This window comes from Polypterus senegalus, chromosome 12 (assembly GCF_016835505.1).
Source record: "Polypterus senegalus isolate Bchr_013 chromosome 12, ASM1683550v1, whole genome shotgun sequence".
NCBI classification, from domain to species: Eukaryota; Metazoa; Chordata; class Cladistia; order Polypteriformes; family Polypteridae; genus Polypterus; species Polypterus senegalus.
In genome coordinates this window covers 127,274,156-127,302,017 of record NC_053165.1, presented here as the reverse complement: position 1 = coordinate 127,302,017, position 27,862 = coordinate 127,274,156, and the positions used below count along the sequence as shown (strand labels likewise).

The window sequence follows — 27,862 nt, the reverse complement described above, 5'->3', positions numbered from 1 at the left end:
AGTGCGGGTCTTAGCTGACATTACGAGATGGCACCAGTACAGCTGGGAACCTTCGATGCAAGAACACCAAGCGGCTCCGTGAACTGGCGCAGTGCACAGACAAAAGCAACAGTTCCAAAGAGTGCTGAACAAAACCGAATTACACAATTGAGAAGGCAGCAAAAAATATGGCGTCTTATACATAGAATCATATTCATAAGTGCAGCTACTGCGGAAACAAAGCACACGGTGGAAAAAGTGAATGTCCTGCTAAAGGAAGACAGTGTAAAAAAACCCGTGCATGCAGTTTGTCACATCACAGATAAAAGGAAGGCGAGCTGTTTATTGATGCAGTAAGGAACTAATCGATGAATGAAACCTCTTATCTTTACAGCGATTGACAAACACGGAATGTAACGAACACATCCTACAAATACGAGCCTGATTGAAAGAAATAATGATAATCAAATCCTTGATGACAGCAACATTCAATAACACTCACAAAACAATTACTGTATATTGACAATCATGTTACGTTATTTTAAAATGTTCCCTTTTCTTTTCATAACTTCTACTTCTCCACTGCGATACGGGTATATATATATAAATGTATATATATACCCGATCTACAATACATACTTTAGCATAGACAAGCCACTGCGCTGTGGCTAATTGTAGAGTCTTAAGCCTCTAACGCCGACATTGAGGTTGATTCGAGAGGGTGTACTGACTATGTCTGCGCTACCGATTCATTTACCTTAGCATCTCCTTGGTTTGGGGCGTATGAAAAATATTAGGTTAAGCAGAATCATGTTACGTTATTTTAAAATTTTCCCTTTCTTAGCACAAGCACAGCTGAGAAGCTTCGATGCATGTACTCCATAGCAGCGTTAAAAATAGCGCATTTAATCACACTTTCAATTCCAAACAAGCGGGAACTTTTGTCAATGCATGATTTCCTGGTACATCCATTACACTGATGCACACATCACAGCTACAAAAATGTTAGAGTCGGAATAAAGCGCGTTCCTACGACTGATCATTTCGACTACCCGGCGAAGCCTTGATAAAAGCATGGTTTTGTGCACACTGAAAAGCAAGCAAAATTAGATGCATTACAGAAAGCGGACTTTGTGGCTCTTACTGGGGATCATTGGACTTCCGTGACCGTTAGTAATTCTAAATACATCTAATTACAAAATGTTCAATGATCACACTGTTTTAGCCTAATGTACAAAATAATTTTGGCTAATGTTACTCAGAGTTTAAAGAGTAAGCTGGTCAAATTACCTTTTATGTTTCTGACTTATTTTTTAAGAAGAAAAACTGCACTTTATGGTGAAATTTTGGTTATTATTATTTAAAGACAATACTATTCTGAAAATGTACTTAAAGTACTTAAACTACCACTTTATTTTTAAGTCTGCCCAATTTTAACCAGGGATGATATTTTTGTTTCTGTTTTGAATTCAAATGCAGTTTAAAGCTTTTTTCAGAAATTAAAACAGCTTCAGTTTACAATATTCATGTCCATGTCTATTATTTGATTCTGTAAGCCCACTAAAACCGTTTTAAATAAAAAAAAAAAACATTTGCGATTTGGGGCAAATTCGTGTGCGATTACATACGATTAATCAAGATTAATTCTTACACAGCCTCTAATTAATTGGATTAATTTTTTAATCGAGTCCCACCTAATATATATATATATGTAGATATATATATGTAGATTTGTATATATATGTGTATATACAGTATATATGTAGATATGTATATGTTGTATATACAGTATGTATATATATGTGTGTGTGTATATATACAGTATGTGTATATATATATATAACTGTATATATATGTGTCTGTGTGTACATATATATATATATATATATATATATATATATATATATATATATATATATATATCCCAGCAACACTCATGACAATGACAAAACAATTACATTGTCAATCATGTTACGTTATTATTAAAATGTTTCCTTTTCTTTTTACTTCTCCGCTGCCAATGCGGGTAATTTGCTATATATATATATATATATATATATAATATAAATAGATAGATATGACAACAACACTCATATCAATGACAAAACAATTACATTAACAATCATCTTACGTTATTTTTAAAATGTTTGCTTTTCTTTTCATAACTTCTTTAACACACTAAAGCGCGGGTATTCTGCTAGTATATATATATATATATATATATATATATATATATATATATATATATATATATATAGAGAGAGAGAGAGAGAAGTAATGAAAAGAAAAGAAACATTTTGAAAATAACATAACATGATTGTAAATGTAATTGTTTTGTCACTGTTCTGAGTTATGAGTGTTGCTGTATATATATATATATATATATATATATATATATATATATATATATATATATATATATACACACATACACACACATATAAACATATACACACATATATATATAAATATATATACACATATCTACATATACATACAAACACATATATACACACAAATACACACACACATATATATATATACACATATACATATACGAGGTGTGGCAGAAAAGTAATTAGACTGGCAACACTGCAAGCGATCTGGCAATGCTGCGCTGTTGTCCTTGATAGAGCACGTGTATCAGTACCCTCCCATAGCTCAGTGCGAGTTTCAACTCCTTAAAAGTTAATTAAAAAGTAAAGTGAGGTAAAATTTTCATTTATTTCATCTAATTATTTAATCTAATCTAATATACGGAGCTGCTGGAAAGGCTGCCACTTTCGGATCGTAGCCAGAAATGATATAATAATAATCCTTTAGGTGAGTGTGTATATATATATATATATATATATATATATATATATATATATATATATATATATATATATATAACTGAATAACCTTTATGGCACAATAACAATTCATTACATTTTTGTTCACTACAGTATTTGGATTTAATAATCGTCTTGTGGGAAAAGGCTGACTCGCATAAATAAGTAGAGCCGAATAATGCAGTCAAGGAGCTTTTGAATTCAGCCGAGTGAAAAATGACAGCTGTCTGATTAACTGTGATTTTAATTCCCTCTCCTTTCTCTGTCTCAGATTGCTTTTTGGAAGGACATCAGATTCGTAGTTTTTATGAACAGTTCGAAAGTGCCTTTCCACATTTTCCTTCTTTGGAATAGCAACGATAGATTGACAGATCAGACAAATGCACTTCGATTGTGACATTGAGGAAAAAAATCCTCTTCCAATTCCACATCCAGCCCATACCCTACCCACACAATTTTTTTTAAATCCCTTCTTTAGTCGATATAAATTGGACAGCTAACTAGATCACAGCCGGAGTTTTGCAGTAGCTTGCGCGTTTGATCATGCGTGCGGGATGACCAGTGTGTTAGAAGAGAAGAGATCTCAGACTGGCCGCCCTGTATGTCAATCAAGTGGCAAATGCCATATGGAGGATTTATTATAGAATAACGTTTAAAAAAAAAATTTTTTGATGGCAACACGATCTACCTGCACTACCTTTGCAATCTACCTGTCAATCGCGATTGACGCATTGGGCATCCCTGATGTACAGTGATACCTTCAAATACGACTTTAATTCGTTCCCTGACCAAGCTCGTAAGTCAAAATACTCGTATCTCAAATCAATTTTCCCCATTAAAATCAATTGAAATGAGATTAATTTGTGCCAGCCCCCAAAAAAGCACCCCAATTTGTTAAATGTTTTCAACATAAGAAAAGTGTATTTATAATGAACAAATATTGCATACAAACAAAATAAAACCTAATACATTAAAAGAGAATCTAAAGAAATAAACAGATGTTGGTGAGGCTGATTAGCGTATTGTAATTTTTTTTCTTTCTCTTCATTTTTGCTTAACTTCATTTTCTTCTTCACTAGTTTTTTTCTGTTTTTCCATGCTTTCGTCACTTTCATTCGCAGGGCATTTCAATAGAAACCTGTCCAAGGAGCTTTGTTTAGTCCTGCCCTTTATAATGTTTCTGAAATGAGCTAGGCAAGTGTCATTAAATAGCGCCGCTGCACAATCATTTGTAACTTTTTCAGGGTTTCTATTCAATAAAGTCAAGTGTTAGGCAAGTGTCATTAAATAGTGCCGCTGCACGATCACTTGTAACTTTTTCAGGGTGTTTCTTTTCAACTTTTCCTCGGAATGTGTGGCAACAAGCTCTATGACAGCTCGTATTTCGAATTTTGGCTCGTAACTCAAGGCAAAAAATAGACCAAGTGACGGCCCATATCTCAAAAAACTTGTACGTTGGGGCACTCGTATCTCAAGGTACTGTATTTCAAAGCACATATAAATTGCTCTGAACACAAAAACATTTAAATCTTATACGAATCATGCATTACTTACACTAATGCCCTGACCATAAACAGAATAAAGACTCAAAATCTCACTGTTCTTTTCTTCTATAAGGTATCTTCTTTTTGAGTAGGTTAGAAAATGCTATATAATTGCAATTAATTAATCAGTACCATACAATTAAGCACAAATGACATGATGTTAAAGAAAAAATGACTACATCTGGTAAAGTTACAAATATTATAACTATAGTATAGTTTAGCTTACTTTAGCTAATCTTTATTATACTTTCAATTAGTGACAAAGACACTCCTCATTCACATAATTTCATTCTACTTAACTAGATGTGCAATTTGGTAGCCACAAACTGAACTGGCATGACCAGACTAACCCATTCTTATCAACTTCCTCCAACATCATCTGGAACTAAAAGGTACACCTCGGTAAGGTGAAAGCTTATTTTAGTAGATATTCTTAAAGGGGTAGGCTCAAACAATTCACGTGCAAGACAGTGCACAAAGATATTACTTTTAAGACTCAATATACTCACATAAAATCACATTTCCAGTTATCTTTTTCATGCACAGACTATTTTGTAATAGAACATGTTTCACGCTTAAGTGTATTTGTAAGTTTTCCAATAATATTTAGTATTCAGTTAAAACAGTTTTCTTTTTAGTAATTCATACCACAAGACAATTTAATCTGGTATACAAGATCAACAGGGTTATTGCACACTCCTGGGTGAATGATATAATTATCCCTTGTGCCCTCGGTCTCCTCACAGTGGGCAATGCATGGTATATACAGGGTGACTCAAAATTATGTTATCATTTGAACGGTGGAAACACTTTACTCATAAAACATACATCACATGTGCAAGATGATTTACAGGAATGTCTCAACCTGTTCGCCATCATGTTCAACACATGTACCATATGTGGCACATAAATTGTCCACAAAACCTGTATACAAGTACTGTATATACATAGCAGTACCTTTATTGTTAACACAATTTTGACTCACCCTGAACTTCAGATGGGAGGTGCCAAAGAGTATCTTTATGTTAAATACATGCCCAACCACTTTAACTAGACCATCTTGATCTAGAGATGAATCTCATATTGCACCAAACTTCCTCACCACCTCACCCTTTCATGGAGAGTAATGACAGCAACTTTGTACGATTTAATGTCTTCAATCACCACTCAGAATTTATGATCACTGGTGTGGACAGGGATATAAAATGGCTTTTAGGCTTAAAGGTTTCCATTAAGACTTTATCCTTACTCCATTATAGTCCTGCACAACGTCAGCAAAACTGCTTCCAGTGCTGTCTGTCTGATGATCACCATTACTACCACTCCTAAACAAGAACCCAAGATACTTGAACTCCTCAACCCCTACCTAAAGAGAACAAACCACTGCTTTTTGGGAAAGACCCCACAACCTCATTGTCGGTGCCGATTGTCATCTCAACCATATCACACTCTACTACATATTGTTCCAGTGTATGCTAGAAATAACAATCTGAAAAAGAGGACACCTCACTGGTTATGCTATGATATCTAGTGCACAAAAAACATGAACAGTAAAGGAGACAAGACAAACCCTACTTAGCATCCAATGCACATACTGAATAAACATGAATTTAAACTAATATAAAAACAACTGTTTTTTTCCACAATTACAAGGACTGAAAGGTATGTAGTAGAAACCCAGGAGCCCCATACTCTTGAATCAGAAACATTTAGATGAGAACTGGCCATTTAGCCCAACAAAGCTCACCAGTCCTATCCACCTACATCAAGTCGAAGTCCCTACGGTCCACCACACTACTTGGTAACTTTTCCCATATATCTTTGGTTCTCTGTGTGAATAAAAACTTACTAATGTTTAGGAAAAAATTATCCTTAAGAACTTTCCAACTGTGCCCCCATGTTTCTGACAAATGTATTTTAAAGTTACAGTCTCGATCCACTGTACTAATTCCTTTTATAATTTTAAACACTTCAATCATGTCACCTCTTAAATCTCCTTTTGCTTAAACTGAAAAGACTCAGCTACTTTAATCTTGCCTGAAATCAGTCTAATGACTCTTCTAACACTTCTACGTCCTTTTTTGTAGTCTGGAGACCCAAACTACACACAGTACTTCAGATGAGGCTGGATTGTAGACTTTCTACCAATCCTCCTAGCTTTGTATTATCTGTAAACTTAACCACCTTGTTATTTACAATCCCCTCTAAATCATCCGCTCCTAACGTCATCCAGTTCTAATAAGGTTCTTTGCACCATCACTCTCTGCTTCTGGTATTTTAACCAGTTCTGCACTAATCTACACAATACAACCTGAACTCCCAGCTCTTTTAGTTTGACACCCAACCTCTCATGTGGAACCTTATCAAATGCTTTCTGAAAGTCAAGATAAATAATATCATATGATGATCATATGCTTTTGTTGCTTTCTCATAGACCTCTAGCATGTTAGTAACATTTGACCACCCTTGTCTGAACCAATGCTGACTGTTCAGTACAACTTCTGTTCTTGCCATGTATTGCTCAATCTTATCCTTAATAATTCATTCCATTAAATTATGTGTGATGCAAGTTAAGCTTACTGGCCTACAGTTAATTGGATCTGCCCGATCACCATTTTTATATAATGAGATAACACATGCCATTTTCCGGTCCTTCAAAACATCCTCAGTGTGCAGTGTCTTCCTAAATGTATGCATCAACGGTTCCTATATTTATTCAAACACATTTTCTAAAGCACTGGAGGATAAATATTATCTTGGTCCTGGTGATTTATTTGATTTTAGCATATTTGATCTGAGCAATTGTTCTCTCTCCACAATTCCAAATCACTCAGTACCTTCTTAGTAGCCCCTGTTACTGCTGGGAAGTTATCCACCTCCTCTCATGTGAAGACCTCAGAAAAATGCAGGTTTATAGTATCTGCTATTTTTACAATCTATACTTTAATTCCCCTTTACTATTCCTGATACATATCAATTTTCCTTGATTTTTCTTCTTGTACTAAAATACTGAAAGAATCTATTTGTGTCATCTTTCACCTAATGTCCAATATTATCTCTAACTGCCTTTTAGCTTCCCTAATAAACTTTGTTGTGGATGGCCAGGATCTTTGCCTTCCCAGGATGTGAAGATTATGGAAGGGCCAGGGGTGAGAGCGGACTCATGGTATTACCTCCCCCGGGTCGCTAGATGGCAGCCCCACTGGGTTGCAGCGGTGCCTCAAATTCCCACAGGGCTCCAAGGGAGCTGGAGTCGAAACCAGACCTGTTGGGTTCTGTGGGTGCGCCAGGAAGTGCTGCAGGAATGTCTGAACCTTTTGTTACAGAACATTCGTCACACCGAGAAGTGCTAGCGGAAGAAGATCACCAGACATCTGGTGCACTTCCGAGTGCTCTATAAAAGGAGCCAGCTGCCACTACTCTGGGAGACAGATTCGGGAGAGAGCTGGACAAAGCTTGCTAGAGGAGGAGTGGAGAAGAAGAAGAAAAAGAAGAATACTATGTTCCATGGTGCTTGGTGCTGTGTACTATGCTGCTGTGGGGAGCAAGGGAAAGTGCTTCCCCACATGAATAAAAAAATGTATGCTATACTGGAACTTGTGCCCTGGTGTTTGCTTGTGTCAGGTTTGGGCACCTGGAGTGCCCCCACATTTGGCCACACCTTCTTAATACTTACCCTCATGCTCTTAGAACTCCAGTAGAAACTGGTAGGCATATCAAGTCTTACATGGCATATACAACTGTTTTTTTTCCTGTGCAGCTTTTTTATATCTCCTTACTTACCCCACAATGGAGGTTTTTTTTGGGGATGTACCTGTCCTTCATTATGTGTAGAACATTTTTAAACATATTCCACTGCTCCTCGACTGTCTCAACACTTAAAAGCTTATCCTACTTTATCATTCTAAACTTTGCCACATCTGTTTAAAATCTGCACTGCTCAACTTAAACTTTACAGTTGTAGTCATTTCATCCATGCTCTTCCACCAAAACAATGAGAACTGTACAATTTGATTGGAACCTTGACCCTATTGGTTCAAACACAAAATACATGTGCAGAAATGCTAAATCTAGGCAGGCACCTCCTGTGTTGATGCTTTAACATATTAAGCTAAAAACCAGTTACCGATTACATTTGAAAACTCCTGGTCTTGTACTACACTGCTTGCAAGGTTGGCTCATGTAATACTCAGGTAAAGTCCCCATGAATACATCTCCATGCAAACTTGCCTTTTTAATATTACTAAAAAAATGTCCATTAAAATTACTGTCTGCATTTGGAGTACTACAGCACACTCATAAAATAAGGCCTCTTAACACTACAATTACCAGAGGTTATGAAAAAACTTGTAGATCTGTCCCACCTTAAATCACTTCGCTCCTCTCCATCAGTGTCTTTTGTCCCGTAAATGTGTCGATAAGCAGCAAGCAGCCTACTATCACATCCCCCCACCGCAGCACAGTTTTCTCTGCTCAAGTCTGTTTACCTCCATGTCAGTGGTTTAGAGTTGTATAGAGTAAGACGTCAGGCAAAATTACACCTTTTATAAATACTATATCATTATTTGGAACACATGCATTTCATGTGTGTTCCGTGTTTACAACGATCTATGTAAACACATCATTAAAACAGAAACGTTTTTCATGTTTTAGTAATAATTGACAAAATGTGGACAAGAAGTATATAATGTGTGAAGTCTGAATTCCAAATATCAAATAAACACTTTCACAAAAGGTACAAATATAACAGAATAAATGCACTTCTATTCAAGAATATAACCGCAGAAAAAGAACCTGCGTTAGGGTGCGACATTGACACGCATTTGCTATGACCACTTCAGTGGTTCAACGGTATCAACTGTTGACTGGTAATCAAAACTTCACGGGTTCGACCCCGGACGAGTCCGTTTTGAGAAGTGAGCTGCTCTTATTCTTACTATTTTAGAATAAAAACATACATTTGATTCCAGTCTGTAACAGCTGGTGTAAATTTATGATACTTGTAAAGGTTAGCTTTGGTTTTTTTATTCAGTTTTATTCTCTCAGTCGTGTTCATGATCGCTGTTCTCACACTGCTGTTTTCACATAGATGCACTATAACAGAAGTGAACTCAGATGAGGACGACGGTTCTACATCAGTGTAAGAATGCACGCCACACTTTTGCCATTGCTTTACTTTGTATATGTACATGTGAAGCTCTGCAGTCTACTTGTGACTTTACGCTGTAGGAAGTAATTCAATAAATAAAGCTAAATAAGATTCGATCTGACTCTTATATACAAAGTACAGCAACGGCAGCTTCAACCTTCAGCTATAGACTCTTCAGTACACGAGCGACTCTCCACAGTAGTGTTTAGATCTGGACGGTGCATGTGCCCAAAACATTAACATTTATATGTTACTTACATAAAAGTAAGATCGAATGTTATTTACCTTGAGTTATTTACTTATTTCCTACAGCATAAAGCCACAAGTAGACTGCAGAGCTTCCTGTGTTTGATCAATACGGGCATGCTCAAAAAATACGTGCAATACCACAGAAAGTGGATGCTGAGGCTTTAGTATGCAAGCAATGGTACGAGAATGCAGTTAGACCTTTTTTAGGAGCACATACACCGTCCAGATCTAAACACTAGCGTGGAGAGTCACTCGCGTACTGATGGGTCTATAGCTGAAGGTTGAAGTTGCTATCGCTGTACTTTGTATATAAGAGCCAGATCGAATGTTATTTACATATTTACCTTTATTTATTTACTAACTTCCTAGAGCGTAAAGTCACAAGTAGACTCTAGAGCTTTCCATGTACATATACAAAGTACACCGATGGCAAAAGTGCTTTCTTTCTCCAATGTAGAACCGTCATACTCATCTCAATTCCTCGGTTATAGCAGGTCTATGTGAAAACAGCAGTGTTAGATTTGTGTGGGATCGTGAACACGACTGAGAGAATAAAACTGAATAAAAAAAAACAAAGCTAACCTTTACAAGTATCATATATTTAAACTGGCTGTTACAGACTGGAATCAAATTTATGTTTTTATTCTTAAATAGTAAGATTAAAGAGCAGCTCACTTCTCAAAACGGACTCGTCCAGGGTCGAAACCGTGAAGTTTTGATTACCAGTCAACAGGTGATACCGTTGCACCACCGAAGCGGTCGTAGCAAATGCGTGTCAATGTCGCACCCTAACGCGGGTTCTTTTTCTGCAGTTCCATTCTTGAATAGAAGTGCATTTATTCTGTTATATTTGTACCTTTTGTGAAAGTGTTTACTTGATATTTGGAATTCAGGCTTCACAGATTATACACTTCATGTCTACATTTTGTCAATTATTACTAAAACATTAAAAACGTTTCTGTTTTAACGATTTGTTTACATAGATCGTTGTAGACACGGAACACACATGAAATGCATGTGTTCCAAATAACGATATAGTATTTATAAAAGGTGTAATTTTGCTTGACTTCTCACTCTATACAAATCTAAACAACTGACACGCAGGTAAACAGACTTGAGCGGAGAAAACTGTGCGGCAGTGGGGGGGATGTGATAGTAGGCTGCTGGCTGCTTATTGACATATTTACAGGACAAAAGACGCTGATGGAGAGGTGCGAAGCGATTTAAGGTGGGACGGATCTATGAGTTTTTTCATAGGTTCTGGTAATTCTAGTGCTAAAACTTCCCAGGAGAATCTTAGTCTTCACTAAGATGTGGTTCATCACTCAACTGAAGAAAACTTGCACTTAAATTCAGCTTTACATAAACAGAACCTCCCCATCGAAGTTTCTGATTTGTGGCACAAGTAGAAACTGCTCCTCAGTCTGTCATCAAAGTAATGTAATTTGGATTGCAGAATTGATAAAAAATACTCATGTATGTAATTTTTCTCCAGCATGGACAACGAAAACTACAATCACCACTATTCTGGCCAAGAGCCTATCAACCCTTTCCAGGAGATCTCTGCAAGACAACACACTGTGCGAGACTCTCTGTCTCTGGAATAAACCTGCATTGCAATCCCCCTGATGACTTAGTTCCCCACTATCACAGACTCTCTTTCTAGGGATTAGTTTTGAGGTGGCCCATTAGGGTTTCTATTGCCCGTCTACTATCTCAGAGACACCATCCAGCCCCTCAAGGACCTGAAAGTGGTTTGACGTTACAAATTTTGGGGTTGATACCACCTGATAGTCGGGTTTTAGAACAAATCACAGTACAGAAACTGCACTCGTTAATGTAGTAAATGACTTGCATGTAAATGCAGACAGAGGCCATTTATCTGTTCTCATCCACTTAGATCTGAGTGCTGCATTTGCACCCTTTGCCTTGTGACTGTGACCCACCTATCTATACCTGTCTGATCTGAAATATCATCCTACACCACCTTAGGAGTGCACAATATCTCTCTAAAGGACACCTGGCCTAGGTCCACCAATTCTCTATTACAATGTAGATCAGCAATCCTGAGCTTGAGGTGATGGATCAGCTGGCATCTCTTGTAGACTTGGCCTGGATTACTAAACTGCTCAGCCCCTTACGTGAAGAAACCTTACTGGCCACAATGGATGTTGAGGCACTTTACACAAACACCCCATGATGATGGCATATTGACATGTGAAACATACCATAACCAATATGATTTACCCACTGAGTCAGTTATACAAATGATAAAATTCACTCTGATGCAATTTACTCTCATTTGGACAAGACTTCTACTTGCAACAAATGGGGACTGCAATGAGCTGTCAGTTCATACCTCTCTTTGTGAACCTATTTATGCCAAAAATGGAAGAGGATTTTATGTCAACATGTGTCTTAAACCAATGTTGTATCTGCATTACATAGATGACAATTTCATAATCTGGACTGTCAGTGAGAAGGACCACCTCCATTTTCATAACAATACATAATTCTTTCCACCCCAACATAAAGCTGAAGCTTAATTACTTCAAAAAGAGAAGTCGGCTTCCTTGACTTATTGTCTTATTTTCAACAATTGATCGCCTAATAAACCCAGGTAACTCAAAGGAATGCCTCCTAAGTACTTCTAGTAAAACCTGTGAGGCTATCGCTGTATTTTTCAATCAAAAAATTAATGATATTAGAAATAACATAGTATATCCCTCCAACACTAAGGATCCTCCTAAACCCCAGCATTCTGTTATAAACAAATTAAACTCTTTCACTAGGATAGATTTACCTGATTTACAAAAAATAATATCTCAATTAAAACCCTCCACCTGCGTCCTTGATCCAATACCAACAAGGTTTTTCAAAGAAGTATCAGTATAATTGATAATGTTCTTGACATAGTAAATTTGTCATTAGATACGGGGGTCTTCCCAGACTGTCTTAAGACTGCTGTAGTTAAACCCCTTCTTAAGAAACATAATCTTGACCCCTCGGCTCTTGAACATTTTAGACCCATCTCTAACCTGCCTTTCTTAAGTAAAGTTCTAGAGAAGGCAGTCATTATGCAGTTAAATGACCACCTAAATAAACATGCTATTCTTGATAAATTTCAGTCGGGTTTTAGAACAAATCACAGTACAGAAACTGCACTCGTTAATGTAGTAAATGACTTGCATGTAAATGCAGACAGAGGCCATTTATCTGTTCTCATCCTCTTAGATCTGAGTGCTGCATTTGACACCATTGATCATAATATTCTTAGAAATCGCCTTAGTCAATGGGTGGGCCTCTCTGGCAGTGTCTTAAATTGGTTTGAATCCTACCTGACAGGGAGAAAATTTTTGTTAGTTGTGGTAATTACAACTCAAGACACATGATATCCGATATGGTGTTCCACAAGGCTCTATCCTGGGTCCGCTGTTATTCTCAATCTACATGCTTCCGTTAGGTCAGATTATCTCAGGGCACAACGTGAGCTACCACAGCTATGCTGATGACACACAGCTGTACTTATCAATAGCACCTGATGACCCGATTCTCTTGATTCACTAACACAATGTCTGACTTGTATCTCAGAATGGATGAATAGTAACTTTCTCAAGTTAAATAAAGAGAAAACTGAAATCTTAGTGATTGGCAATAATGGATACAATGAGGCTATTAGAAATAAACTGGATACATTAGGATTAAAAGTCAAGACGGAGGTAAAAAGCTTAGGGTAATTGTTGACTGTAATCTGAATTTTAAATCGCATATTAATCAGATCACTAGGACAGCATTTTTTCACTTAAGAAACATAAGTAAAGTTAGACCTCTTATATCACTGAAAGATGCTGAGAAATTAGTTCACGTTTGTTTTCAGTCGACTAGATTACTGTAATGCACTCCTCTCAGGACTACCCAAAAAAGACATAAATCGTTTGCAACTAGTGCAGAATGCAGCTGCTAGAATCCTAACTAGGAAAAGAAAATCCGAACACATTTCTCCAGTTTTAATGTCACTACACTGGTTACCTGTGTCATTCAGGATTGACTTTAAAATTCTGCTTATGGTTTATAAAGCCTTAAATAATCTCACCCCATCTTATATATCGGAATGTCTGACACCTTATATTCCAAATCGTAACCTCAGATCCTCAAATGAGTGTCTCCTTAGAATTCCAAGAACAAAACTTAAAAGAAGTGGTGAGGCGGCCTTCTGCTGCTATGCACCTAAAATCTGGAATAGCCTGCCAATAGGAATTCGCCAGGCTAATACAGTAGAGCACTTTAAAACACTGCTGAAAACACATTACTTTAACATGGCCTTTTATAACTTCAATTTAACTTAATTTAACTTAATCCTGATACTCTGTATGTTCAATTCATCATAATAACTATTCATGGTGGCTCTAAAATCTGTACTGACCCCTACTCTCTCTTCTGTTTCTTTTTCCGGTTTCTTTGTGGTGGTGGCCTGCGCCACCTCCACCTACTCAAAGCTTCATGATGCTCCAACAATGATGGATGGATTAAAAGGCAGAAGTCTACGTGACCATCATCATCATCAAGTCCTTCCATGAGAACCCTAAATCCAAAGAGGACTGTTTCATTTATGTTAGGTAGAATGCCCAGAGGGGACTGGGCGGTCTCATGGTCTGGAATCCCTACAGATTTTATGTTTTTTCTGTCCCCCTGGCCATTGGACCTTACTCTTATTCTATGTTAATTAATGTTGACTTATTTTGTTTTCTTATTGTGTCTTTTATTTTTCTATTCTTTATTATGTAAAGCACTTTGAGCTACTGTTTGTATGAAAATGTGCTATATAAATAAATGTTGTTGTTGTTGTTGACACCACCATTCAAATGAAAGATAACACCTTTGTACCTTGTGTTTTTCACAAACCAACAGACAGATGGACCTACCTCTTTTCAGCCAAGCAATACCTGACAATTGTATTTGCTCAGACCCGACAGACCGAGATAAACAACAGCAGCTTAGATATGATTTTATTAAACAAAGATATACTCCCAAAACAACAGACATTTAAATAAGAAAGGCTAACGCAATACCCAGAAACAACCTTCTGGAATATAAAACCAAATACAGTAAGAACCGCACCCCCCTTGTTGTTACCTATAACCCATATCTTGGAGCACTTTGAAAAATTATAAAAGAACTTCAGCCAACACTAAATGATTAAACACTGAGAGATGCATTTCCAGAACCTCCCCTCCTGCCATACAGACAAACATCAAACCTACAACAACTAATTGTCTGAAGCTCCCTTTAAGAACCAACCAATAATGGTACATCTGCCTCTGCCTACAGAAAAGATGTAAAACATGTGCTTACCTTTATGATACAGAATGTGTAGTTATACCACACTGCCAGCTAGAACACTGAATAAAGAGATCATTTTTCTGCAGATCATCTAATGTGAAGTACCTAATTCTCTGTATGAAATGTCCCAACACTGCCCTCTATATGGGGGAAACTGGACAAATACTCTACCAAAGAATGAATTTACACAGGTCACATCTTTAACGTGGCAATAGGGATGTTCTTGTAGGAGTTCAATTTAAAAGCCATGGAAACTGTGAAAAGGACTTTAAAGCCACAGTGCTTATGGGCAACTTCAAAGCACAGCAAGAGAGAAAATAATGGGGAAGTTAAACTCATGCTAAAATTTAACATATTACAACATAGTTTAAATAGAGACAAGAATTTTATAACCAGATATGACGATTGTTTACATCTCTCTGACTGACCCAGACAACCTGACTACACATCCACATTGTACGGAAAAAGTCATTAACAACTTCAAAAGACTTTGTAGGACAGTTATATTATAAAAAGATCTTGACTACACATTGTTCTACTCTCTTGCTAAATGAATATTAGCCTAGAGAGGTGTATTAATTTTTTACATCTAAGATGTCTCATGTAAAGGTTTTCCAATACCGTATCTGTCCTAGTGTCTATATAAACACAGGGAATTCCAGTCTCTATATTACATCTTGCCTGAAGAAGCTGCCTCAAAAGTTTGCATATCGTAACTTTTTTAGTTAGCTAGCCAATAAAAGGTGTTATTTTGTTTGATTTCTCATTACATTGATTTAACTTAAATTACTTAAATTAAATCAACAGATTAAAGAACTACTGCAGTTTTTTTTTTTTTAACACCTTCAGGCCCTGAAGCTCCTATAATACTCTCCCCCCCCCCCCCTTAACTACTCACTGTATGCCTCTACTGAAGTTATTACTTTTTCCCTGTCTGTTTTCCTAACTTTACACCCCTCTTATTACTTCTTTACTTTGAAGAGCTACACTTAAAATTGTTTGTATTTCTTTCTATTAATGAACCCTTGCACTGTTGTCCTCTTAATTCTGCTGTCTTTCCTGACTGCTAAGAACTGTTCCATCAAGTAAATGTTTCTTCTTACCAAGAAAATTTGCATACTAATATCAGCGAGTTGTTATATACTTATTCAATTGTCTGTTTCTGCTGCCACTTTTGCCACATTAGTGCTCTGTTTATGTACCAAAGAGCTTTGAAAACATAAGTGCTCTTAAATCAGCCACAAACCTGTATTACAAAAAAACTCCTTCTTCCTAAGGAATAAATGCACAAGTCCTTGCTTTCTACTCGCACTGAACACATTATTTTTTGAGTGAAAAATGGTGCCCTATCCAGTTATTCTTTACGCACTATAAATTCTTCCCACTAAAGAATCGCTATTATTTAAAACTATTCGACACTACGATCCTGGTTATTTACTTATAAGCTTGGCCTTCAAAACACTAGAGAGTACAGTGGGGGAAATAAGTATATAATCCCTTGCTGAATTTGTATGTTTGCTCACTTACAAAGAAATGAACAGTCTAAAATGTTTATGGTAGTTTCATTTTAATGGAGAGAGGCAGAATATCAACCAAAAATCCAGAAAAATAACACTACATAAACGTTATAAATTGATTTGCTTGTCATTGAGAGAAAAAAGCATTTGATCCCCTACAACTCAGCCAGAATTCTGGCTACCACAGATTGGCTGTGTGCCAATGTGGCCCACAGATTAAAATCAATCAATGAATCGATCAATTACAGATACTCCTGGTCTCAACTCATTATGTGTATAAAGCACACCTGTCCACAGAATCAATTTCTTCCATTCCAACCTCTCCACCATGGCAAAGACCAAAGAGCTGTCAAAGGATGTCAGGGACAATATTGTAGACCTGCACAAGGCTTGAATGGGCTACAAGACCATTAACAAGAAGCTTGGTGAGAGGATGACAACTGTTGGCACAATTAATCGGAAATGGAAGAATAATAAAATAACCATCAATCACTCTCAGTCTGGAGCTCCATGCAAGATCTTACCTCATGGGGTGAGGATAATCATGAGAAAGGTGAGGGATCAGCCCCAAACTACACAGGAGGAGCTTGTTAACGATCTGAAGGCAGTTGTGAAACACACAATCCAAAGTCACAGTCAGAACAATAGTAGTGTTATTCCTTGCAGATTTTCTTTCCAGACTGATCGGCTTTTGAACAGCACACTGCACAAGTGTGGTTGACATGAGCATCACTTTCGGATTTATCAGAATCATTTTCGATTTCATTGTCTTTCAATTCCACTGTCTGAAGAGAGATTCACTTAGTCATTACTGCTTATATCACTGTCAAGAGCATACAACATTTGGGCTGCTGTAAAACGTTTCTTACGAGACACCAATATGAGGCTAGGAATAGATGTGTCTGCACCTTTCCCTGGGTAACACTCAGACCTATCGCTTACACAAGACATGCCTATACCATTTCCCAAGCAACACTCAACACTAATGCTATTGCCACTTTTACAGCCGAAGTAATCCTTGGGTCTAATGCTTACACGAGACGCGTCTATACAGTTGCCCGAGTGATAGTCAGGACTAACGCTTGTCGCACTGTTTTTACAGCCTGATTGATGCTCGGGGGTCTAACAATAAAGAGGTTAAATAAATAAATAAATACATAAGTAAATAAACATACATACATACACACACACATTATGGTCTGAACACACACCGGAATGAGCATAAAGGAACAAATATTTAGAAAGAAAGAAAAGTTCTGACTTGGCAGCCACAGTAACACTGAAGCATTATACCTACATATTCCTGCTGGTATAAAGGAGCCCTAGTAGCTGAAAGTACTTAATGTTAGTAAGTCAGAGAGAGGATGTGCAGCATTATTCATAATGTTTTAATTCTTTTTTTTGCTACTACCCCCCCTGGGTCAAGAGTGTATCCCATAACTGAGACTGCCCCTTTAAATAGGTTGTTAATTTGGTGGCCTTCTCTTGAAGTGCTGCTACCAGGCCACCACACCACAGCATAGAAAACTGCACTAACTGTCAGAATTGTACAAGATGTGGAGGATGTCACTTTCCATATTAAAGGAATTCAGTCTCCTAAGGAAGAAGAGCCTGCTCTGCCCTTTCTTATATATTTTCTCTGTATTCCAAGACCAGTCCAACCTGTCATTGATAAGGAGCCCCCAAATACTTATAGGAGTTCATCACCTCTACATCCACTCCCTAAATAGTGACCGGACACAGAGGCTGTTTGGTGTGGCAAAAGTGAACAACCAGTTCTTTGGTTTTGTTGATGTTAAGGTGCAGACAATTGTCTTTGTACCAATAAACAAAGTTCTCCATCTGACTCCTCTCCTCGGTCTCAACTCCCTTATCGATGCACCTCGTAAGTACAGAATCATCTGAGAATTTCAGCAAGTGACATAACCTAGTGTTATATTTATAGTCAGAGGTGTAGAAGATTGCTGCTTGAGGTTCTTCATGTTCAAGTCTGGATCATACTTGACAAGAAATTATCAATAATGATTTTTTTAATTCCAGAAAAATTCTGCTATACCTATCATTACCACTTTCTGATACAATCAAGATAGATTTATACCGAAGTGGATTAATAGAAAAAGCCCGTAGAAGTTCAAAGCATATAAAATTACACACCTCAATTAGAAAATATCACATACAAAAGATAACACTTTGGAATGTTATGTTCATGGCAAAATCAATACAAAGGATTGTAGGCTTAATAAAGTACTTTTGATAAGCACATTATATGAGTAAAGTTTAAAGAACAAGTTGGGCATTATTCAAGTCACATTTTTTCTTCATAATCATGACATATATTAATTTGCCACATAAAACTGCATTCTAAAGTGAACAATTTTTTATACATTTTAAAAATACCTTGTCTGTTCTTACACCTTACAATAAGGTTCAAGGTAACCTGGGTCCAAATATGGAAAAAAATGCTTAAACTTACCAAATGTGTCCAATTATAAGGTAAGAATGTCATTGGATATTAATCTTTATCTTGAAATTGTACAAATATTGCAAAACAGTGGATTCACATCATTTTAGAAAGAAATTTAAAAAGTAAACAAACCAATAGTGAGATGTGGATAGTTTAATAGAAAAATGGTTCTACACCTCATCTTGCCGATTGTCTCTTCTTCTGCGATAACCTTTCACCCCCAGGAGTGTTGTCTCCTTTAGCTTGTTCTGTGAATGCTGCACATACCACTTTCGTTTTTGAAAATCTACTACTTTAAGGTATGTTTTCTTCCAGGATTTAGACAAATACGCTATCAATACAAACTAGCAAAATGTCAAACTATGAAGATAAGTATACATTTAGCATTATTGCTACACCATATTTGCTGAAGACAGAAAATACTGATGAGAAGATCCAGCAGACTGAAGAGGAAAGAACAGAGAGGAAGGCAGAACTGTAGAGACAAAAAAAATGCACTGCCGCACCTTCTAGTTGCAACGGACAAGTGCTGATTGGAGGCAGACATGTGGTAAATGCAAAGTTATGGCAACTCAAGAAGAGTGCTTCTGTTACAGAGAATGGGACAAGCTGCTTCCATCACTAGAAAACGTAGATATGTTGGGGGATGAGCCCACTTTGTTAAGCAACGCTACAGTATGAGTAATAGATAAAGATGGAACCTTCACGCTAAGGTACACAACCATGCCTCACTATAGCCTCCTGACTCTTATGTAGAAGCATATGAGCTCTTAAAGCAATTTGTGTAAAAGAAGAAATTTTATTTTAAAATAAGCAAAGTTGCCTTGGAGACAAGATGAATGCATCATTCCTAGATTAGCTTTAAAAGATCAGTAAAAGAGATGACTGGAGAGAGACAGGAGAAGGAGAAAGTCTAGGTAAGAATGTTCAGAGTTGCTGCTACCACTTCAAGAAATGTTAGAAATGGGCTGCCTGGAAAGACTAAACATCTAACAGTACCATATGTTATGGTGTTTGTTCATGCCACTATCTATTTGAATAATGTTTAAATTCGTATTAAGATGTATTAAAGCCTGCTTTCCTGCCGGCATATCTGCTCTATTTTAACCGCAGAGGGCTAAGAACCAAGTTCCTTTTTCAGCAGGATCCATTCGGGTAAGGGGGAAAGACCACTCCCAATAGAAAAGTTATAGTAACAGAAATGCCTAAGTGAAATCTTAAGGACCTATTGATGGAAGGTAGTATACCGTAGTCATGGGTAAAACTGCAGTACAGCTGTAAACTGTTTATCCCCAAAAGTTGCCATGTGTTAAGAATAGGCCAACTAAAGTAGTGGCAAAGAATTAAACTTTATACTGTGGGTCCACATTAAAAAAAGACTATGTGCATTTTATAAAGGGGACCTGTGTTTTAAGGAGAGTTGTCCCCAGTAGTCTTTCTACAATAAAATATTTCCCCAAGTTGTTGGTTAATAGCAAAGTCTCAGCTCCTGTGAGGCAGTAACTCTCACTTGTAACATTTTACAGGTGAGAACTAAAACAGGATTACAGTTTATTTTTCTTAATTCTTTTTACATACAACTTGACGCAGCTTTTGCAACATAGAAATAAGCATTCTTTTGTGTATACTGAATATCGGTTTAAGAGATTTAAAATTTTTCCTTCATGTTCTCTAAAATAATCTTAGGCATAGAAAAATAATCAATCAAAAATAAAATCTTTCCTTTGATTCATTTCTCAGTTTCCATGGTTAGAGGTTAGGTCCTGGAATCAACTGTACCTTTATGGATATTATGATTAAGGTGATGGGAAACTCAACCATAAAAAACATAACCTTTTTTTCTAAAGTGCTCCTGCATGCCTGTAAACTAATGCTTAATATGGCCAATAAAAAAAAAAAAAAATCCTTATGGTAAGAAGGGTAGAGGGGTCTAAAATTTTCAGCTCTGATACTTTGTATTTCCTTTGTGTACATTGTTTCCTTAATTTTAATACAAGGCTAATTACAACCGGAAGTTTATTTGAAATACTGTATCAATTTATTAAAGTAAGGCAAAATACTGAAAAACACTGCAATCAATGCCTTAGCATCCTGCCTCCATGCCTGCATTAACAGAGAGTATTTATTTTACCATATTCTCTTCAAAACACTGGTTTCCTTGCTTGAGAATTAATAATCTGTGTATAGAAATTGTCTTTGTTAACTAGAGAACAAATATTGTGCAAAACACATGGATGAGTTTCATGTATTTTTATTTTTAGCATAATGCTTTGTACCTAAATAAGAGGCTCATTGTGCAATGGTACTGGTGTTGCAGTAGTCTCTTCATTAAAGCACCAAATTCTACTAATAACTGATATATAGTAGCTCCACATAAGTGCAGCCCTTAAATAAAGTGTATTATCTGTTGAAGTAATATACAGTATTGTGACTGAGCAATAACACAGGGAATAAATGTTTGTAGTTTTTTCATTCTGTGAAAATGTTAAAACACTTTGAAATTTTGCTGTTAATTTTGTAAGGTAGGCAATAATATGCAAATTGCTGAGGAAATATATATTCTTTTTAAAATTATATTTCTTTGACAACAATATGTCAAAAAATCTCTGAGGAATGAATGCTTATGTAAACAGTGTAGCTAAAATCAAACTGCCTTCGGGGGAACTGCAAACATAAGAAATAAAACAGCAATATTTCTGTTTATCTTCCTTAATAAAAGGACAAGTGTTTGTGTATCTTTGTGTCGGTTGCTATGTCTGTCATTAGAAATAGTGGAGCCTCAAAAATAACACTGTTACCACAAATCTCATAAAAAAAAAACAAATGACAGAGACATATGCATTGAATTAGTCATTCCAACAGATGGTGCAGTTTTATACTAATGCATTTTATTGCTTCAAATGCTTCTGATGCAGCCTTTAATGTAATGACAAATGCAGTGCATTTTACCACTACATGCCTCACAAAATACTTTGCAATAGATGGCGCACTGCAAACATTAACACTGAGTTCTACGTTAATTACTTAGATTTTAACCCATTTTACATGTGTAGCAGCGCTAGTATTTGTAAAAATTAGCAATGGAGTTATAGCAACAGACAATATCTAAAATCATTAAAAACAGCAGGTACAAATATTATAAAAAGCAAAAGAACATTAAACAAGTCTTCATTTTATATTTGTTCATTTAAAAAAAAAGCTTTCAGTGGCATACATTAAATATCTTACCAGCTACTTGCATTTTGATGGAGCGACTCCTCTGGCTTATATCTTCTGTAGGGAGCATTTTTAACCATACAATCCACTGATTCAAGAATGTTTATCACACTGAGATACTAAATAAAACAAGAAACAAAAAAATGTAAACCTGCCTAAGTTATTTTTATAGACGTGAATTAGAATCACATCCATATATAGACGCCTATCAGGCAAAATGGGGATGAGGCCCATAAACAGAGAAGATTTTTTCTATTTCAAGGGTAAGAAAGAGTAGATTTAAACTAAAATACTGTAGAAGTCCATCTTTTCATTCAGTCAGTTTCATTCATTTACTTATTTGGCCGACATGTTTATTCAAGGCGAATGACAACATTTTTAATAAAATTAGTTCCATTTCTTTTGGTCTTCCAATTAGAGCACAGGCCTGTCATGTGACTTGCTCATTATCCAACAGTGTCAGTAGCGGGACTTGAACATACAAACTCAGGGTCTGAAGTCCAAAGTCTTAACAACTATGCAACACTGCTTGCCATTTCTCATCATGATAGAATGGTCTGCACTCTATACTATAAGAGTACATGGGGATAGCATGCAGGAACCACTTTAAAATATATATTCTAAAGAGGAAGATTAAGGAATGGTGGTAACTCCTGCCTTGTACTGAAAACGTTCAGTGCACTGGCTAGACCACTTTGACATTATACTCAGAAAAGTTTTGATATAACAATATGGAATTAAACAATGCGATAAAAGATTTAAAAGACCAATGTATACTGTTGGTCTGCTTTGTCCCTGGGTACCTCATGATGCTAGGTGTGGCATAATTCATGACTAAATTAAAATTCTACAGTCCAAAATGAGATCCAAAAACCAATTTTTACAGCAAAAAATGAAAAGGTCTATAAGAAAAATTAACATTCATTTACAACTACATTCTTTACATGAAATTGTCTTGATGCAATTAAAACAATATTTAATCTAACAGCTTCAGTTAAACAATATTACACTAACTAATTTACTGAAAATTAATACATTATCAAGATGATATTTTAATTTTGAATCAGGATCTGGTTACCTGTGGTTTTGTAATCTCAAAAGCTATGTTTTGGACTTCCATGTCCAAGTATATTTTTGGACTCTTCAACTCATTTTCAGCATGAGGATTGATGTATAACTTGGCTGAAGCAAGTATTGGCCTGAAGACTTAAATGAAAATAAGAATATTACAAAAATTTAAAAAAGGAGTGTTTAAACTGAATAAAGTTGGCATGTAACTTTGTGTTAGAAAAGCAAACTTTAGTGTAACTCCATTTATTGATAAGGTGGTTTTCCTTTTCTAATTTTTAATAAATGTTTGACCTTATACATAATACATACTGTAATGATAATCCTCTGGTACCATTTTGCCTTTTGCAATTCCAGTTTTAAGATGGCTCTGAAAAAAATTAAGATTTCAAATATTTAATAAAATTGGAAAACAACACCTGGGGACTGGAAATATGTTTACAAAAAGCCTGTTGACACAGACACTAAAGAAGCAGAACATGAAGCAAGATTCATCTAAAATGAATGCTATTTTGTTAGATTAACCTTTCAATGGTTAATAAACATTTAAACAAAAGTTTTTATACAGTAAACTTCCACTTGCAAACACTAAAAAAAATTAATTAAAGGACAAAAGCATCATGTTCTGAACACCTGCACCCCTCAAGTTGGTGCAGGTAGAGTCTTTCCGAGTAAAAGACTAAAGGTGTTTGTTTATGCCTTGCACTCAGAATGTGTAGTGCACAGATTAAACCCCCATGAGACATGGTAAAACTCAAACCAGACAACTAGAGATAGGTGGGTCACATTCGGACATAATTGCAAGCTAAAGTCCAAGTGAAAGTAAATATATATACACATATAAATATATATATATATATATATATAAATATTTATATATATATATATATATATATATAAAAATTATATATATATATATATATATATATATATATATATATATATATATATATATATTTATATATATTTATATATATATTTATATATATATTTATATATATATATATATATATATATATATATATATATATATATATATATATTATGGGGTGCCAAAGAGGCAAATATAATGATTTTCAGAATATATAAAGTCAGTGTTCTGAATATACAACACCAAAGCCTGATTATATAAAGTCAGCGTCGGAATATATAAATTCAAAACTTGAATATATAAAGTCAGCATCAGAATATATAAAGTCATTTTTTAATATATAAAGTCAGTGTTGGAATATATATAATCATTCCCGAATATATAAAATTAGGACAATTCACAAAAAAAAATTGTCCAGTTCCATCAAATATTCTCTAATTTCTGAACTTGTAATTTCACTCGTAATAGTGAAAGATAAACTTCGACAGAAGCCACTCAGAGTCGATCGGACTTGTGAGGTTCATCCAAAAATGCACTCATACAAAATGAATAAGTAAATATAGTGTTCAAGATGCCAGGCACATACATAATTTTAAATAAATTAACTGAACAGTGTTTTGTTTTCAATTTTACTAGGGGGGCTCCGCCCCCTGCTCACTTTGTTTGCCCACCCCCGTGTTTGGTTTACCGGATATACAATACAAAACAAATTTATTTTTTGGATATCCCAAAATTACGCAAGAAGTGTCGCAATGGGCTTTAACGGGCTCTGCCTCCTGACAGCCCCCCCAAGCCTTGACCCTCTAAAACTCCCAAAAAAAAAACCCTTGTAGGGAAAAAAATCAAAGAAACCTTGGGAAAGGTAGTTCAAAGAGAGATCCCTTTCCAGGTAGGTTGGGTGTGCAATGGGTGTAAAAAAGAAATGGGGGTTAATACAATACAGTACAATACATAGAACAGAATAAATCCTCAATACAGTATAAAAATAAAAATTCTAGAAGTACGGAGTAGAATTTCACATTAGATAATATCACATAATATGATTTGGATTTGTTTAGAGTCCTGGAGACCTCATTCATCAAGCTGCCTCCCCCATTTGGCAATTCCACATCTGAAATAGCGCTAATCCGACGAAAGGACCCCTCTTTCCCAAGATCCCGCGATCCTCCATTTGGGATGACTTTACCTTAGGCAGGCAATATACAATTTAAAGAGATTTTCTTGGGAATTGTTACATATGCATTATTTTCACATGGACTTTAAAAACTTTTGTAAAAACAATACGTGTCCTTTATTTCCAGCCCCGTGCATGGTTACATCTCTTTCTTGCCAGACGTATAATGCTGCTTGTGTTGTGTGGGGGGCGTGGTTAGGGGCATTTGGGCAGCTGAATGCACGTTAAGGATATGCCTTTGGATGATTTTCTGTCTTTATGCTGCTTGCGAGCTTGTCAAATGTCATTGTTTTAAGAGCTGGGAGCACATGATGCTTGTCTACCACCGAATGCAATCTAACAACTGCTAGGTTAGATGTCTGTGGACTTGTTTTAAATGATGGCTCACAGCCTGGTCTCGTGTGACGTTGTAAAAACAATAATTCTCCTTTATTTCCTGCCCCAGTCGTGGTTAAATTCCTTCTTGCAGGATGTATAAGGCTACTCGTTTTGTCGTGTAAGGTGGGGGGGGGGTTTGGGGGAATGTCTGCTGCTGCGCTTACCTTTCATCCTTTTAAAACCTGCTCAACCGCTGTCCTTTTTGCTACTTTGTGTCTCTGCTGCTCACGTTGTGCTCGCTTCTCCTTGATCATAAATATACACCTGACTGAATTGTGTTTTCTTTGAAATTAAACTTGTCGTTGCTTTAATTTTTGCAGGTCCACAAATTCTCATAGTGTATGTTCCATTATTGTATAAATCTACGTTATGTGAATTGAATGATGCAAATGCGAAAAGACTTTGTTTTCTGCTCTTTTCCTTTAATTTCTGACCTCGCTTTGTCCTGCTATTTTTCCAGTTACACCTGGTCCTGATGATTAATTTCCTTTTTTTTGCGCTAATGTGATATTTTATTCGTCGACATTTCATTTATAACATATTGTCCTTTAAACACTTTATATGCACTGAGACGCCTGTATGTGTGGACTGCTTCCCTTTACACTACTGGTGTTTTTGTTTTGCCCATTCTCTTTCGTCTCGCGGTTCATTTATTTGCCTTTCGTGATCTTAACGTGAAGATCACATATCGTCTCCTAGTCATTCATTACACAGGATTTTTTTTTATAATAGAGAGATATATTTTTCTAAAGAAGATTTTGTTAACTTATTTCATTACACTGTATTAGGAACGAATTGAGTTTACTAAAAATGTGCTGAGTTGTTTCAATCAATATCAATATAATCCGACTTTAAATTTATATATTCAGGGATGAGTTTATATATTCCAACGCTGACTTTATATATTCGGTAATGACTTTATACATTCTGACGCTGACTTTATATATTCGGTAATGAATTTAAATATCCTGACGTTGACTTTATATATTCCGAGGCTGACTTTATATATTTCGAAAGTCATTGTAATTGCCTGAAAGTCATTGTAATTGGCACCCCATTATATTTTATAATCTATACTAATAAAAGGCAAAGCCCTCACTCACTCACTGACTCACTCACTGACTCATCACTAATTCTCCAACTTCCCGTGTGGGTGGAAGGCTGAAATTTGGCAGGTTGATTCCTTACAGCTTCCTTACAAAAGTTGGGCAGGTTTTATATCGAAATTCTACGCGTAATGGTCATAACTGGAAGCAGTTTTTCTCCATTTACTGTAATGGAGATGAGCTTCAACGCCGTGGGGGCGGAGTTTCGTGTGACATCATCACGCCTCCCACGTAATCACGCAGTACATAGAAAACCAGGAAGACCTCAAAAAAGCACACAAGAAAACATGCATTATATAATTGAGAAGGCAGCGAAACAATAAGAAGCGAGCGAGTGGCATATACTACCATATTCATGAGTTCTGCTACTTCGGAAACAAAGCACGATGTAAACCTACACTTTAAATTAAGTTCATAGACAGGCTGCCGCTGGCGTTTGTAATTTAGTGCCTGCCCATATAAGGCCGTCCGTCGGCGGCAATCCAATAGCAGACTGCCACGGGTAAATATTCACGGGTGAAGGACTGTGCTTATGGAGAGGAAGATGAGATGGTCAGGGTAGTGTTTGACACAAACTCAGCGAAACTGCGAGAGAAAGTTTTAAGTGCCAGGACTAAGGTAACATTAAATACAGCCATGGACATAGCAGGAGATGGCACCAGCACAGCTGGGAACCTTCGATGCATGTACACCGAGTGGCTCACGTGAACTGGCGAGTGCACAGATAAAAGGCAACAGTTCCAAAGAGCTGAACAAAACCCGAATTACACAATTGAAAAGGCAGCAAAAAATATGAAGCATCTCATACATACAAGCATATTCATAAATCCAACTACTGCGGAAACAAAGCACACGTTGGAAAAAGTCAATGTCCCGCTAAAGGAAGACAGTGTAAAAAAAACCCGTGCATGCAGTGTGTCAGGTCTCAGATAAAGAAGAAGACAAGCTGTTTATTGATGCAGTAAGAAACGAA

General features: G+C 36.3%; 1 protein-coding gene across 1 annotated transcript in view; it reads right to left on the bottom strand.

Annotated features, from left to right (window-relative positions):
* vps13c (vacuolar protein sorting 13 homolog C) overlaps positions 1 to 27,862 on the bottom strand; it is a 624,410-nt gene that overhangs the window by 414,736 nt on the left and 181,812 nt on the right. Inside the window, exons 12-14 of the mRNA XM_039771364.1 lie at positions 23,673 to 23,730; positions 23,371 to 23,498; positions 22,305 to 22,411 (exon numbers count right to left, since the gene is read on the bottom strand). Coding sequence (XP_039627298.1) covers positions 22,305 to 22,411; positions 23,371 to 23,498; positions 23,673 to 23,730 — 293 coding nt within the window. The remainder of the gene's footprint in view (positions 1 to 22,304; positions 22,412 to 23,370; positions 23,499 to 23,672; positions 23,731 to 27,862) is intronic.